Raw genomic sequence first — 16,360 nt, forward strand, 5'->3', positions numbered from 1 at the left:
GTTCTCAAAACAAACATGAAAATTATTCTTCCTATCTGAGGCTTTGTACCCTTTGGTTATCATCTCCCCATTCCATTTTCCTGACCTCACAGCTTCTAGTAACTACCATTCTTCTCACTGCTTCTGTGAGTTCAATTGTTTTAGATTTTACCTATAAGTGAGAACATGCTGCTTTTGTCTTTCTGTGTTTGACTTATTTAACTCAGCATATTATTCTCCAATTCTATTCATGTTGCCTTAAATGGCAGAGTTTCTTCTTTTTCGGAGGCCTAATACTCTTCCGTTGTACATATATACCACATTTTCTTTCTTAATTCATCCTTTGGAAGACACTTAGATTGATCCCGTAAGTTGGCTATTGTAAGTAGTGTTGTAATGAACATGGAAGTGCAGACGTCACTTCAATATATTGATCTCAAGTCTTTGGGGTAAATTCGCAGAATGGGATTGCTGGATCATACGGTAATTTCATTTTCTGTTTTTTGAAAAATTCCCATACTGTTTTCCATAATAGTTATACTAATTCGCATAGTTCACATTCCAACCAAGAATGTGCAATATACATCTTTGCCAACACTTGTTCTCTTTTGTCCCTTTGATAATAGTCATTCTAAAATACGTGAAGCGATATTCATTATAGTTTTAATTGATATCCTCTAATGTTTAGTGATGTTGGCCATTTTTTTCACGTATCTGTTAACTATTTATGTCTTCCCTTGAGGAATATGTTTTCAAGTCCCTTGCCTGTTTCTCAATTTGATTACTTATTTTATTTCTATAGAGGTGTTTGAGTTTTTTATATACCTTGTAAAATAAGCACTTTTCAGATTTGTGGCTCGCAAATGTTTTCTACCAATCCCAGATTTTTATCATTCTGTTAATTTTGTTTAATATATGGAAACTCTTAATCTTGATGTAATCTTACTCGTTTATCTTTGTTTTTGTTGCCTATGTTTTCACAGTCAAACCTAAAAAATCATTACCCAAACTAATGTCATATGCCTTTTTCTCTATCTTTTATTCTAGTAGTTTTAGAGTTTCATGTAGCTCTAGGGTTTTGTTATTGTTGTTGTTGTTGTTTTCTGTCAAATCAGCAAGGTACATTTTTTCAGAATGGCAGTACAGGTTGACTATTCCTTATCCAAAATGTTTGGGACCAGAAGTCTTTTGGATATTCTTGGATTTTGGAACATTTGTAGAATACACACTAGTTCAGCATCCATAATCTGAAAAATCTGAAATCTACAATGTCATCTTGGCACTTGAAACATTTCAGATTTTGGAGAATATTAAATCTGAGATTTTTGCCTGAGGGATTGTCAATCTGTTATAACAAAAGTAGGAAGAATAAAAATAGCTAACAATTACATATTCTGTCTACCCATTAGATGACCCACTAAGCTATTAAAACAGAGTCTTTGGTAGTCCCTAAGTAAAAAGAACACAGACTTCATAGAATTAGTTAAGAAAAGCTAATAAACAAACAATAAGTTTGTCAACAATAACAACAAACCCGAGAGAAGGGTCAGAGTCTGATTTCCAGATTTGCCACATTACTATATTCCTAATGTCCAATTTTCAAAAAAGAATATGAGACATACAAAGTAAAGAGAAACTATAACCCATTTTCAGGAAAAAAAAATTCGTTAGAAATTCTACCTGAGGAAGCTCAGACATTTTACTAACCACACAAAGTCTTTAACTATGCTAACTATGATAAAACAGCTAAAGAAGACCATGTCCAAAGAACTAAAGGAAAGTATAATAATGATATTTCAAACACTTTATCAATAAAATAATATAAATTATTTAAAATTGAAACAATTAGAAATTCTGTAGTTCAAATTATCATAACTGAAATAAAAAATTCACTAGAGAGGCTTACCAGCAGATTCAAACAGTCCAAAAAGAAAAATCAGTTACCTCAATGATAAGTCAATTAAGATTGTTGAATACGAGGAACAGAAAGAGAAAAGAATGAGGAAAATTAATCAAAGTCTGTAAGACCTGTTGTATGTCATCAAGCATATCAACACATGAATCTTTTGTAGTCACAGAACAAGAGTAGAGAAAGAAGGTAAAAAAAGAATATTTGTGCCATGCATGGTGGCTCACACCTGTAATTCCAGCACTTTGGGAGGCCAAGGCAGGTGGATCATCTGAGGTCAGGAGTTCAAGACCAGCCTGAACAACATGGTGAAGCACTGTCTCTACCAAAAATAAAAATAAATTAGCTGTATGTGGTGGAGCATGCCTGTAATCCCAACTACTCAGGAGGCTGAGGCAGGAGAATTGCTTGAACCTGGGAGGCAAAGGTTGCAGTGAGACAAGACCATGTCACTGACCTCTAGCCTGGATGACAGACTGAGACGCCACTTCAAAAAAAAAAAAAAAATTTGAAGACGTGATGGCTACAACCTTTCAAACTTGATGAAAACCTTCTATCAACACATCCAAGAAGCTCAATGAACTAGAAATAAAGGAAATTCGAAGACATCATAACTGGATATATCATAATGAAACTTTGGAATGCCAAAGGCCAATAGAGAACCTTGAAACAAGCAAATGTTACAAGCAAAGTAACACCTCATATAAAAGGGATTCTAAATATGATTAGCACCTAACAAATAATCAAAAACCATGGAGACCAGAGGCCATGGGAAGATATTTGAAAATAAAAATATTCAACCTAGAATTATTCATCAAAACTAAGATAAAATATTAAACATTAAATAAAAAAGTGTTTTATATTTATTTATATTTAAATTTATACATTTATTTTATATTTATTTTAAGTATTAATAATTAAATAAAAAATTTAATATTTTATTAAAATAAAATATTTAAAATATTAAAAGTTTAATATGAAAATAACATATTTAAAATATTAAAAATAAATACAACTAGACAGAATATCAGCAAAATATAGAAGACTTGAATAGAGAATACACCAACTACACCTAACGTACTCTGGTCATAAAAAAGCAGAATGCACATATTTCTCAAGTGGGCATGAAGCATTCTCTAGGAAGATAATGCATTAGACCATTAAACAAGTCTCAAGAAATTCAAAGATTGAATTATTACAAAGTATGTTCTGACACTACAATAGAATAGAATTAGAAATCAATAAAAAAGTAAATTTGGGAAATTTATAGTATGTAAACATTAAACAAGACATTTCTAAATAACCATGAAATCAAAGAAGAAATCACAAGAGGTTTTAGAAAATATTTTAAGATTGAATGGAAACAAAAAATAACGTATGTTATGGAAAATGACAAAAGCTTGTTCTTAGAGAGAAATTTGTATATCTAACCACTTATGTTACAAAGAGAAAAAAAAAATTCTCAAATCAATAACTTAACCATCTTCCTTGAATGGTAGAAAAGCGAAACCCAAAGCAAGGGGAAGAAAAATAAATGTTAGAGTAGAGATAAATTGTAGAGAGAACAGAAATAACAAATAGAAACAATTACCACATAACCATAAGTTGGTTTTTGAACAGATCGATAACACTGAGTTACTTTTAGCTACAATGACCAAGAAAAAAAGAGACAAAAATCAAATTACTAAAATTAAGCAAGAAGAAAGGACATCACTTCTGACCATAGAGAAAAAGAAATTTATATAACATATATATGTGGCAAGGCACAGTGACTCATGCCTGTAATCACAGCACTTTGGGAGGCCGAGGCGGGTGGATCACTCACTTGAGGCCAGGATTTTGAGACCAGCCAGGCCAACATGACAAAACCCGTCTCTACTAAAAATATGAAAATTAACTGGGCATGGTGACATGCTCCTGTAATCCCAGCTATTCAGGACGCTGAGGCACAAGAATCGTTTGAACCCAGGAGGTGTAGGTTTCAGTGAGCTAAGATCACATTACTGCATTTCAGCCTGGGTGAAATGTCAAGCAAGACTGACTCAATCTCTCTCTCTCTCTCTCTCTCTCTCTCTCTCTCTCTCTCTCTCTCTGTCTCTCTCTCTCTCTCTCTCTCTCTCTCTCTCTCTCTCTCTCTCTATATATATATATATATATATATCTGCATCTATATCTATATCTATATATAAATTCTGGTAACAATTGTATGCCAAAAATTTAGACAATCTATATTAACTATAACAATTCCTAGCAATGACACATGACTAAAATTAACTCAAGATTCTGAATAAACCTATGACAAATAAAACTATGAATTTAGCAAACTAAATATTCCAATTGAGAAAACCTCAAGGTCAAATGGCTTCACTGGTGAATTCTCCCAAACATGTAAAGAATTAACAACAAATTTTCTCAAAATATTCCAGAAAATACATGAGAAGGAACCATTTCCTGACTCATTTTATAAGGCTGTATTACCAAGATACCAAACTAGAGAAAGAAATCACAATTAAAAGCCTACAGATCCATATTCCTTTTAAATATAGATGCAGATGCCCTCAATAAAATACTAGCAAACTAAAATCAGCCGTATTTTAAAAGGATTACATAGCATGACAAAGTGGGATTTATCCCAGAAATGCAAGGTTAGGCCAGCATACAAAAATCAAATCAATATAATATAACATATTTATGGAAAATAAAAAAATAAAAATGCAAACAATCATACCTGTAGGTGAAGGATTAAAGTTTCTCCCTAACATCAGAAATAAGACACAGATATCTGCTGTCACCAATTCTATTCAACTTTATACTACACGTTCTAGCTAGGGCAATTAGGCAAGAAAAACAAATAAAATACACAGATTGGAAAGGAAGAAGTAAAACTCTCTCTTGTCTGCATGATCTTATTTATAGAAGACCCTTAACGAACCACGTCAAAATTGTCACAGCTATTAAATTCAGCAAAGGTGCAGGGTACAAAATCAACATACAAAAAGTCAGTTGTGTTTTTGTACATAAGCAATGAACAGTCTGAACAGAAAGTTAAGAAAGCCATTCCATTTACATTAGCATCCAAACAAATACAATATCTACAAATAAATTTAACCAAGAAGATGAAAGACTTATATATCGAAAACTATAGAATGTTGCTGTATGAAATTAAAGAAGCCCTAAATAAATGGAAATGTTTATTACAGAGAAATAGAGAGAGACAGAGAGAGACAGGAGAGAGAGAGAGAGAGAGAGAGAAAGAATGATCTAGTGGAAATATATCCTGTGTTCAAAGACTGAAAGACTTAATATCATTAAAATGACATTACTACCAAAATATCATGTGCAGATTCAATTAAATATCTATTAAAATTCCAATGACCTTTTTACAAAACTGAACAAAATGATGGTAACAACATACAGAAATGTGAGGGATCCTGAATAGCCAAAACAATCTTGAAGAAAACTAAGACTGATGAATAGGAATAAGAAGGGACTCAAGCTTCTCGATTTCAAAAGTTAGAGTCATCAAAACGGTGTAAAACTTGACTAAGGATATATATGTAGATCAATGGTATAACATTTGGAGTACAGAGATATCCCACATATCTATGGTCAATTGATTCTCAACAAAGTGTCCAAGATAATTTAATGGGGAAACAAAGGTCTTTTTTCACACATGGTGCTGGGACAACGGGCTATCTACGTGCAAAAGAATGAATTTGGACATCTACCTTACACCACACACAAAAATGAACTGAAAATGGAGCAAAGACTCACTGGTAAGACCTAAAACTCTAAAACTGATAAGAAATAGAGGGCTAATTCTTCATGACCTTGCATTAGACGACAGTTTCTTAGGTATGACACAAATTTGTAATGCCCTATATCTTCCACAATATCAGGAGAGTATCAATTTTTAAAAATTTTACTAACATTTTGATAATATTGCTTTTAAAAAGCAACTTTTTTTGTATTACCTTTACTATTGCTGCTGATTTGTTATTTTCATTTCCTATATTAAGCGTATATACATATATGTACATATACATGTACATATGTATATATGTATGTATATACATGTGTATCTGTCTTATATTCTATTCTTTTGTATGAAAGTCTCAAAGGAAAGCAACGTATTCATCAAAACCTTTCACAATTTAGCGTGTGCAAACATAATATGTTTCTGTAAATGTGGTTTTTAATAACTCAGCAGCTGGTGAAATAAAGTTCCTTTTTTCTTTCATTCTTACTGTTACAATCATAGGGTATTTCTAGATGCATTTACTCATGCTTTACTGGAATTATTGCTATTTTAAATTGCTAACTGTATTGTAAATGAATGAAAATACTGCTTTATCCTAAAGGAAAATAAAATACAAAGAACCTTCAAATATGAATGAACATTTCTTTAACATTTTCTTATTTTCTTTTAATTTAATGTACCTCCAGTGCACATAATTAAACTTATATTGGATCCCTGAAAAAACAGGTTATTGTAGTGGACATTCTGAGGACTTATAATGCAATTTACCTCCTGAATTATTGCCTTATTTTCTCTTATCAATTGTGACTTCCCTTACCACTGTCAGAAAAGCTATATGTTAAAAGGAAAGGAAATATATTATTTTAAAACCAAGAAAATTACAAAATAATTAATTATATTTTATGAGTTTTTGTTTTTAGTGGTTTGGTTTATATTTTATGGATTCTAAGTTATGTTGCAAAAGAAAATTATGTCCTTATAATGCTGAGCAATCCAGAATTATTGATTTAATACTGAAATAGCCAGGCTTGAAGTTTCTTCCTTCCTTCCTTCCTTCCTTCCTTCCTTCCTTCCTTCCTTCCTTCCTTCCTTCCTCTGTCTTTCTTTCTTTCTTTTTTCTTTCTCTTTCTGTTTCTCTCTCTCTCTGTCTCTCTTTTTTTTTTTTTTTTTTTTTGGAGACGAAGTTTTGCTCTGTCAACCAGGCTGGAGTGCAGTGGTGTGATCTCAGCTCACTACAACCTCTGCCGGTTTAAGCAACTCCCTACCTCAGCCTCCAGAGTAGATGGGATTACAGACACCCGCCACCATGCCAGGCTAATTTTTGTATTTTTAAAAGAGATGGGGTTTCACCATCTTGGCCAGGCTGGTCTTGAACTCCTGACCTTCTGACCCACCCACCTCAGCCTCTCAAAGTGCTGGAATTACAGGCGTGAGCCACCGCGCTGAGCCTCTTGAAGTATTTTTAAATCACTGTTCCTTCATGATTACTTCTGTGGGTTAATGGTCCATTGCTTAACGTGATTAAAATAAATGATGAACAAATTAATGTGAGGGTTTTATAAGATTTAAAAAATATATATTAATTGGCAATGGGCCCATTTAAAGTGCCTGCTTTTCCTTGTAGGTAATGCTACTTCAGTATTCCCAGTCTTTTTAACTTCAATAGTACTTAGGAAGAGGAAAAGTGATTTTTATACAGAACAAAAATGGAAACCGAAAATATTTTGAGAGTCATTACATGAAGAAATATCATACCTATTTCAGATAATTAACTTTACACTGTATTCTAGCATTTATTCATTTATTTATTATTTTTTAGTGGATAAGAGTAGCAAAAGCTTTGGGCGATGGGGGCAGAAAGAAAAGCTACTTCCGTGCTGTCCTGCCAGTAACTATTGATGTTTTTGGTTCCTATCTTTTCGTTTGCAGGAGTAACAACTGTCCTAACAATGACAACTCTAAGCATCAGTGCTCGGAATTCTCTCCCCAAAGTGGCTTATGCGACTGCCATGGACTGGTTTATTGCTGTTTGTTATGCATTTGTGTTCTCTGCCCTAATTGAATTTGCAACTGTTAATTACTTCACCAAAAGAGGATGGGCTTGGGATGGGAAGAGTGTAGTAAATGACAAGGTAAGTGAGAGCTTCCGTGTTATCATTATTAAGAAAATACCCTAATGAATTCAGCTTGTAACAGATATGTTTCTAAAAATTGGCATTAAAGATATCCATATATATATGAATTTAAATCACATCAATTTCTTGTAAAGTGTTCTCGCCTGAAATCCTTTAGGAGCACTTGTAGTAGTAATACTTCCATTAAAACCACTCCATAGCATCTGTTGAGCTGTATGTGTCAGGCACTGTGCTAAGTGTTTTACCTATGCTCTCTCACATAATCTTTATAGCATCTTTATGACTAGACTGCCTTCTTATTCTCATTTTTACTCATGAAGAGTCTGAAACAGTAAAGCTATTTACTTGCCCAAGCTTACACAAATTGTTAGTAAATATACTTGAACCCCGATATACCTGTCTGACTGTGAAGTTCGTGGTTTTAACACCACACTGGATTATTATAAAGAGATTGGAAAAAGAAAATGGACATTAGTTTTACTTATTATAGAATTCCAGGCTCTATGAATTGAGTCCTCTTCACCTCTTCCAATCTCTGTTGATTGATTGTAAAAGCCCATGTATCATTTTAAAAAAAAATTTTTCCCATGTTGTATGGAATAAATATGTCAGTACTGAAATGCCTAGGAATTTTAAATTCCTCATATGGTCTAAAGGGGAAAAGTTATTTGTTTTTAAGATTAACTTCTTTTGAGATTATTGCTGTCCATATTCAGTTTTCAAGTACTGAATCTAATTAGAGATTTGTGCATTGATATAACAGCTGTTTCCTTTCATACTCTGTAGATTATGTATCTGCCTTAACAGGAGGCTTAGAATGTATCATAATCATCTATATTCTTAATAATGGTAAAATGTTGTATTCAGAGAATTTCTTTAACATTGTATCAACCTAAATGCTTCTTTTATTAAATTTGGATTAACCTACTTGCAGATTTGATTTCTTTTCCAGTTATTTGAATATATTTTTTCATTTCTATGACAATATTACAGTTAAAATATATAAGCAGTAACTATTATAGTTTAAAAGTCTTGGTCTTTTTCCTTAATTTTCTAAGCCATAGAAATTTTAATAAGGCTGATGGTTTATTTCATTTTATAAGTTGTATTTTCCGTACTAACAGAGCCAACAAATAAATATTAAAAGGAATCTGGTCAATTTTGCATACTTAACTTCTGGGCTGTTTCAGCATTTCCATTACATTTTAGTATTGATTTATGTTTTCATTGCCCATATGGTTTACTGCTTTTTCATGGTATCTATGCAATTATTTTTTAAGGTATATTGGTTACATATGCACTTTCATACTAATTTTTTGGAGATAAAATATTAGACCTTTGTTAATATGTCGCAAAAGACAAATGTTTTGTGCCATGAATTCCCATATGTAAATTTATTGATATATTATTTTAATATTAGAGAGTACCAAATTGACATTATGAAATGATATGCCTTCTCAACTCTTTACCTTGGAAAGCAGAAGTACCTCTAAATGTGAAAAACAAATAATTGATAATGCCTTGTAAAAGCAATAGCTTACTCCGTGTGAATAGTGGATTTAAGTCTACTCATATGCCAAATTACACATAGCCAGGATAAATCTATGTCAAAATCACTGAGATTCCAACCTAATTTTCAGGAAAAGAATTAACATTGTTTATGTTATTTTAGTTCTTGTGGTTGACTTCAAGAAAACAATATATCAGGCATTGCTTGTTCTTGTTTCCTTTTCCATAGCTAGAGTGCCCAGCACAGTGTCTGGTCCTTACCAGGCATTTCATAAATATTTATTGTATAAAAGAATGAATGAGTTTGTGATCTTAAATCTGACTATGTAATACCAGTGGGAGGACTTCTTTGCCTTCATGGAAAGTTTTGTAAAAAAAAAAAAAAAAAAAAATATATATATATATATAATGAATTTATCAGTGGGTTTTCTCTCCAATTTCATGATTCAGATGAGTTTGAGAGTTGTTTCATAAACCTACCTTCGGACTAAGAACTAAAATGTCATTAAAACTAAAAGGAAATCCAGAAGAGTGCCCTAAAGTAGCTTATCTGCTTTTACCTTAATATTCCTTAGACTTAATTTTTAAATAGAAAATTATAATTTTCTTTAAATACAGAGATTTTGTGCACAGGCTGTTTGTAGTGCCCTTTCTGACTAACCAGGCTTATGGAAGTCCTTTTTTGTGTGACATTAGTAAACATGAGCAAATGCGGTTATCTGTCAACCCAATGAGCAAATGAAAAGTTCTTTGAAAATTCATAAAATACCAAATATCAATTTCCCCCATAAGAATAATGATTCAGCTACATATTGATATTGTATGTTTTAAGAAAAAGACATATATCTTTAACCTGTTTACATGTGATGGCACACTCAACATATTACATGTAGAATGTGCACTGATACTTAAATTTAGGTTTTATTTTTTTTTTATTTTTTTTATTTTTTTTTATTTTTTATTTTTTATTTTTTATTTTTTATTATACTTTAAGTTCTAGGGTACATGTGCATAACGTTTATATCATGTATAACTCCCCAAAGCAATCCCTCCCTCCTCCCCCCTCCCCATGATAGGCCCCAGTGTGTGATGTTCCCCTTCCCGAGTCCAAGTGATCTCATTGTTCAGTTCCCACCTATGAGTGAGAACATGCGGTGTTTGGTTTTCTCTTCTTGTGATAGTTTGCTAAGAATGATGGTTTCCAGCTGCATCCATGTCCCTACAAAGGACGCAAACTCATCCTTTTTGATGGCTGCATAGTATTCCATGGTGTATATGTGCCACATTTTCTTAATCCAGACTGTCACAGATGGACATTTGGGTTGATTCCAAGTCTTTGCTATTGTGAATAGTGCCGCAATAAATTTAGGTTTTATAAATAAATAAACACTCTCAGTAATATTCAAGCTACGTTTGAGCTCTATATTAAAAGGCAAAGTTACCTTGCTCTGTAGGCTTGGGCAGGACTTTATACTACTTTTAGCCTCAGTTGTGAAATTAGGCAAGAAAACCTTATCAGTAGAAAAATACAGTGCTGGATCAGATTATCAAACTCCAAATTGTTATGCCTTTCCATATATAAAGGTGTCTATTTATGCTCTTATGGAACCCTTTTTCATATCCGATGTTTTTCCTTTTCTCCTTTTGCTCAATACAAATTCTTTCACTCAGCTCTTAATTTGATCTCTTTCATTCTTGCTTTCTCAAACCTGTTCCATTAGTTATTGTTTTCTTATTTTATGTCTTCAAAGCCATCTTATTATTTTCAACTGCCTCCTTTCTTTCAGCTTATGAAGATGCTTAATATGCTTAATTTACCAAGATGAAAACTTTTTCCAATCCTATGCCACTTTCTTCCCACATCCTCAGTTTCTCACCTGTTTTCTATATTCAAACTTTTTTAAAGCTTTGCTTGCAATGTTATCACTTTCAACTTAATTCTCGACCAACTATAATCTAATTTCCTTTTCATTTACTATCTTGTAGCTGAAGAGCACTAATAACCTCCATACTTTAAGATCTGAAAATAATTTTCCTATTTTTCTCAAGGAATCCCCATTAATTTGTTTTTTACTGTTATGCTCCAGAATCGTTCTTCAGGCCCAGCACAGAAACTTTTTCTCTTCTTTTCCTTCTTAAATCAAACTTCATAGGATCAGCTTTCCTCCCTCACATCCTGGCAGCTGCCACTGTTCATTTTCTGTTTTTTGATTCTCTGCCAGGGTTCAGAGTGGACCCAGCTTCCTTGGCATCCGTTCTTGTTTATCCCTAAAGACAGTTAATTCTGCTTTCTTTAATGCTGTTTTTGTTTTCAGTATTCACTGTGTGATTCTCACTTTAAGGGTTTTACTGACAATGCTTTCATGAATATCTGCAACACTAAGCATACTGTCCCCCCATTTGCCATCCTCAGCACAAATATCAATTCCTCAGGAAATTTCTGAGCCCTCCCCTCCCCTGCCCTTGTAAATGATGAGGCCTCCATTATAAGTGTGTACAGTACTCTGTTCTTTTGCATTAGAGCCTTTATTGTAGTTTGTAATTGCATGTTTCTGTCTCAGCTCCTTCACTGATTATGAAAATGACCATTTTTGTTTGATACATCACTTCTTTCTGGCATTTTGTACAGGCTATTACATGTGTTAGGTGCTCAGTAAATATGGTATGATTTAAAGAGGTATTACCCAATCAAAATTTAAAACCCTTGCCTTCATTTCACTATTCAAAGTCATTATCAATAACTATACACCATACCTTTAAACTTACAAGATAGTATATCTAACCTCTTCCTGGAATATTTCTACCTGAATATAGCATCTCAATCTCAATCTCAACATGAATATAACAATATATGTTTTAGAAAGGATACAAGAAAATTGATTTTATATCTTTCCACTGCCCATACCTGGTATCAGTAATTGGTACTTCAGTTAATGCCACAACCTAATCTTATAAGCCAGCAACTTGGAAGTATCGCTCAACATCTAGTCAGTCAATAAATCTTGTCCATTATTTTCCTTACATATCTTAGACCATATTTTCACCATATCTCATACTTTTTTATAGTTTTTGTCACTCCTTTATATTTTTAATCGTTTCTTCTTCTTATCTATCTCTATATTACTGTCAGAGTTATTCTAAATCAAAAAATCAGATCATTTAACTAACTCTTCAGTTCTTTAATGAATTATTAAAGACAGGTATTCAAGGAGCTAAGCTAATATGGCCCAAGTATATAGTTTTCTCTTATGTTTGTTTTTATGATGAATAATAAGGAAGATTTTTATTGTGTTTTTACTTCTATGTGTCTGGAATATTTCTATTTTAGAAATGAAAATTGGTCAATAAAGTTACTTGGTCAGAATCACACATCTAATAGGTAGTGAATCCAGGATTGAGGATAGATCTAAGTTTCATAGTCATATTATTTCTCTAACCATTACTAGCCACCATCATTTCCCCAAACATCCATGCCTCTGCACAGCTCCATAACATTAGACCTCCTGACCCCTCTTGCAATAATACGTCCTCTTCTTCTGCTAACTGACAAACTCCTATTATTTGTTAAGATCTATCTGATTTTACATAATATGAATACTTTTCAGACTAATGTATTTAACTCCTCTCATTCCCCAAATTGTGTTTTGACACCACTTGGTATGAATTATTTTTACAACATCTCATTACATTATAGTTGTATTGCAAATAAGTCTGTTTCTTGCACTAGTTTACAAGGTCTGAGTGGACAATGTTTTGCCTTATTCATCATCGTATCTGCTGTTACTTAGCACAGTATTTAGTACATATTTTGTTGAGGTGATAAAAAATGTATTTACTTTAATTCCTTGATTTTGCTTTCAAGTCTAAAGCTGAGTCAGTGAGTCCAAACTGGCTAAGGAAAGTATAGAAAACACTAGATAATAAATTACTCAAAACGTAGACCTAGGAACAAAATATCCAAACAGTTATGGAATGTGCTATTGTTTTGAGTCATTTTATTTAATTCATAGAAAACATCCCATTTTCAAGTGTATTTATTTATTTATTTGTATTCATAACGTCTTGCCTTGTTCCAAAGTATTTCAGGCAGTTTATCAAAAGAATGCATTCACTTAAATTATAATTGAATAAAATAGAAATAAAATTAGAAAATCAAGGTGAAAGAAAATAGACTCAAATACATTCATCTTTGGGCTAGCACATTAGTTGCAGTCAATAGCGATAGTAGTTAAACTTCAAATTCTCAGCTTCTTGGTGACCAAAGTGACACCTTGGGGGAGGGAAGAGTTATTTTTCTTTGGATATATAAATTTTATCAGAGAAAAACTTTTCCTTACTCTGAAATTGCCTTTTGAAAAAAAAGATCATGTTGGCTTTTTTTTTTTTTTTTTTTAATTAGGGGAAGCTGGGTACTGTAGCAAGTGATGTCAAATTTTTCCCAATAAACGCAATAATGGATTTCATATTGATGTTTCTTTTAGTCCCCTTCAATAAAAGCTGAAGGCATTATATTAACATACAACTCAGTGAAAGCAATTCTTCAACGAGCTAAGCTAATATATTCCAAGTATATAGCTTTCTCATGGCCCAGTTTATTCCAAGAAAGGACTTTAGAGTACTTAGAGAAGTGGATGGACTGTTTAACCTTCAGAGAATCTTCTGTAAGTATCACTTTTCTCAGTCAGGATGATTAGTAGACAGTTAACAATAGCATTATCTGACCAATGAGCATGTTGTTATTTTACAAGTAATGGGCTTTCTAGTAGCCGCAATAACTGTAAAAAGGCAACATGAGATGGTAGAAAAAGCATGGATTTATACTTTGGAGACCTGATTTTTTTCTCCAAAGCCTATTATTTTTAGTGTTTGAATGAGAGCCCCATTTCTTTACTGTAAGGAACAGTCCCTAAGATTCTTTCTGACTCCAAACTATGTAATTGTTATTTTCATTCAAAGGCCAGATCACTTTACTCATAGGTGTTTATATGTTAGCTAGAACATTGGCTGAAGTTACTAGCAAATTATTTTTTCTACCACTCATAGGAAGTCAAGATTGTTTTGATACAATGGTGTAAGACATTTTAATTTCTGTAATCCGGATTTTTCCAGACTTAATATTTTAAATATATATCCAAAGACTGCAATAAAGTGATACACTCAAAATATACTTAAGCCTGTTTAATGCCATTTTAAAATGGAAAATCAACTTGTGTGGGTTATATTTTTTTCATTCCACTTCATTGACAACTGAACATTCAACAAACTGTATAACAGCATAGTTTACTCTACCCCCACCCAGATAATACATAATATATAATATTATATATATAGTTTTGTTTATAAATCAAATCTTCACCTTCTGATATGGGTCTAAATCACAAATAAAACAGCTTCTACAAGCTTTGATTTTTAAAATTGAGCCTGTTTTATTATTTCCCAGTCTTACACATCTGTAGATGGTGAAATTGAAGACATTCAGGAGACTTACATAATAGAATTGAAGAATAAGCTTTTGAATTCTGTATCAATTGATCCAATAAAGTATTTATTATAGTCTATATAACATATTATCTTAAGTTATACTTTATATGTTATATATACATTTTTTATCATAGTAAGCATTTTAGTTACATGCCACTTATTTATCATTAAGCAAATGTTTCTGAACCTGCTCTGAGCCAGGAACTATGCTAGGAGCTCTGCAGTACACAGTCTGTGACTTCAAAGAGCTTGCAATGAAGTGAAACGAAAACAAAAGTGAAAAAGATACATACATGTTTCATTGTAGAGGCAAGCACCAGGGTCCTGCAGAAAGGCATGAAATGGCAAGGAAGTGCAGGCAGTAGAAAGTGTTATCTCGGTCAATATGACTCAGAGCTGAATCAGTGTTAGCCTGGTGATAGCAAGGAGGTAACCAAGGGACAATGTGGAGTTAATTATCAGTTCTGGCTGAATTCTGTCACCAGTAGCAGGTTAGGGGTAAAAGTGAGTGTACAGATTTCGGCAAGAAGTGAGAGTGGATGGAAGCTGAGTGCATTTCTGGACTTTTTTTTGTTTTGTTTTAATTACCTGTGGGACATGTAGGTAGAGAAGTCTAGTGAAAATGGTTAAGAATTCTGGAGAGATATTGTATCAGTCATTCATGCATAGATTTCAAAAGCCATGAGAATTACTTACAATTAATAGAAAATAGTGTCAGTTTGCCTTCATGATCTCTAGCCTCCTTCCCACTGATCCCATTCTCAACTTGTAACATTACCTTTTTTGAAAATGGACTTCTGAAACACAGTGTATACTTTTGGCTATACCTGGCCTTATTCTCAAAAATGATACGAAGTGGCCTATCTTGGTGCCTTAAAGTAGAAATACAGCATGAGATTAGACAATAGGAAGTTAGGCAGTCAGAACTATCAGAACTTTTCTAGTTCTCAAAAGAAACAAAAATTTTTGTATAGGAACATGAGCATAAAAAATTCATTTATGAAAATGAGTACTGTTTTTAATTATTAACACAAAGGTTTTCATTGGATTATTTCTCTTCAGGTTCTGAGTGTAAGCTAAAAGTTACATTAAATAAAGCAGAATCAGTCATGTGGCCCAAGGATTCAGCCTGCTTTAGAAGATCTTAGAATTCTAAGTCAGCTATGAATTCAACAGTATTTTTTTCTCCATAAACATGGTTTTAATTTTAAATAAAGAGAAACAATCTGCTTCACTATAGATTTGCAGTTATTACTTTCAAATGGACTGAGGGGAGTTATTTTCCCCTTTAAAATAAGGCTTTGTAAAATTCTGAGCCAGAAAAGCTTTGCTGTGCTGTGGCTAGGAATTCAGAAGATGAAGCACCATAGGAATGCCCTGCCCTTCATTCAGTGAATTGGTAAGAAATTACAGGTGCCAATAACCGGGTTCTTAACTAAAAATGGAACTTATAGCTGTTGTACTTTGCTTAGTTGGTCCTGAAAATGGTAGTTTCCAAGTTACAAGAGAACCAAAACCATTACCTTTTTAGGTTCTGAGCCCTACTCTGAAGTTTATGCTGATTCAGAGATTAAAGCCATACTTTAA

At 32.8% G+C, this 16,360-nt stretch overlaps 1 protein-coding gene across 4 annotated transcripts in view; it reads left to right on the plus strand.

The window, feature by feature from the left end:
* GABRA2 (gamma-aminobutyric acid type A receptor subunit alpha2) overlaps positions 1 to 16,360 on the plus strand; it is a 158,288-nt gene that overhangs the window by 129,901 nt on the left and 12,027 nt on the right. For 2 of the 4 annotated variants that reach the window (XM_033214771.1, XM_033214772.1), the window contains 2 exons: positions 7,578 to 7,780; positions 13,774 to 13,953. In XM_033214771.1, coding sequence (XP_033070662.1) covers positions 7,578 to 7,780; positions 13,774 to 13,953 — 383 coding nt within the window. The remainder of the gene's footprint in view (positions 1 to 7,577; positions 7,781 to 13,773; positions 13,954 to 16,360) is intronic. The other 2 variants (XM_033214770.1, XM_033214773.1) reach the window with 1 other exon arrangement.

This window comes from Trachypithecus francoisi, unplaced genomic scaffold (assembly GCF_009764315.1).
Source record: "Trachypithecus francoisi isolate TF-2019V2 unplaced genomic scaffold, Tfra_2.0 Lachesis_group1, whole genome shotgun sequence".
Taxonomy (NCBI): Eukaryota; Metazoa; Chordata; class Mammalia; order Primates; family Cercopithecidae; genus Trachypithecus; species Trachypithecus francoisi.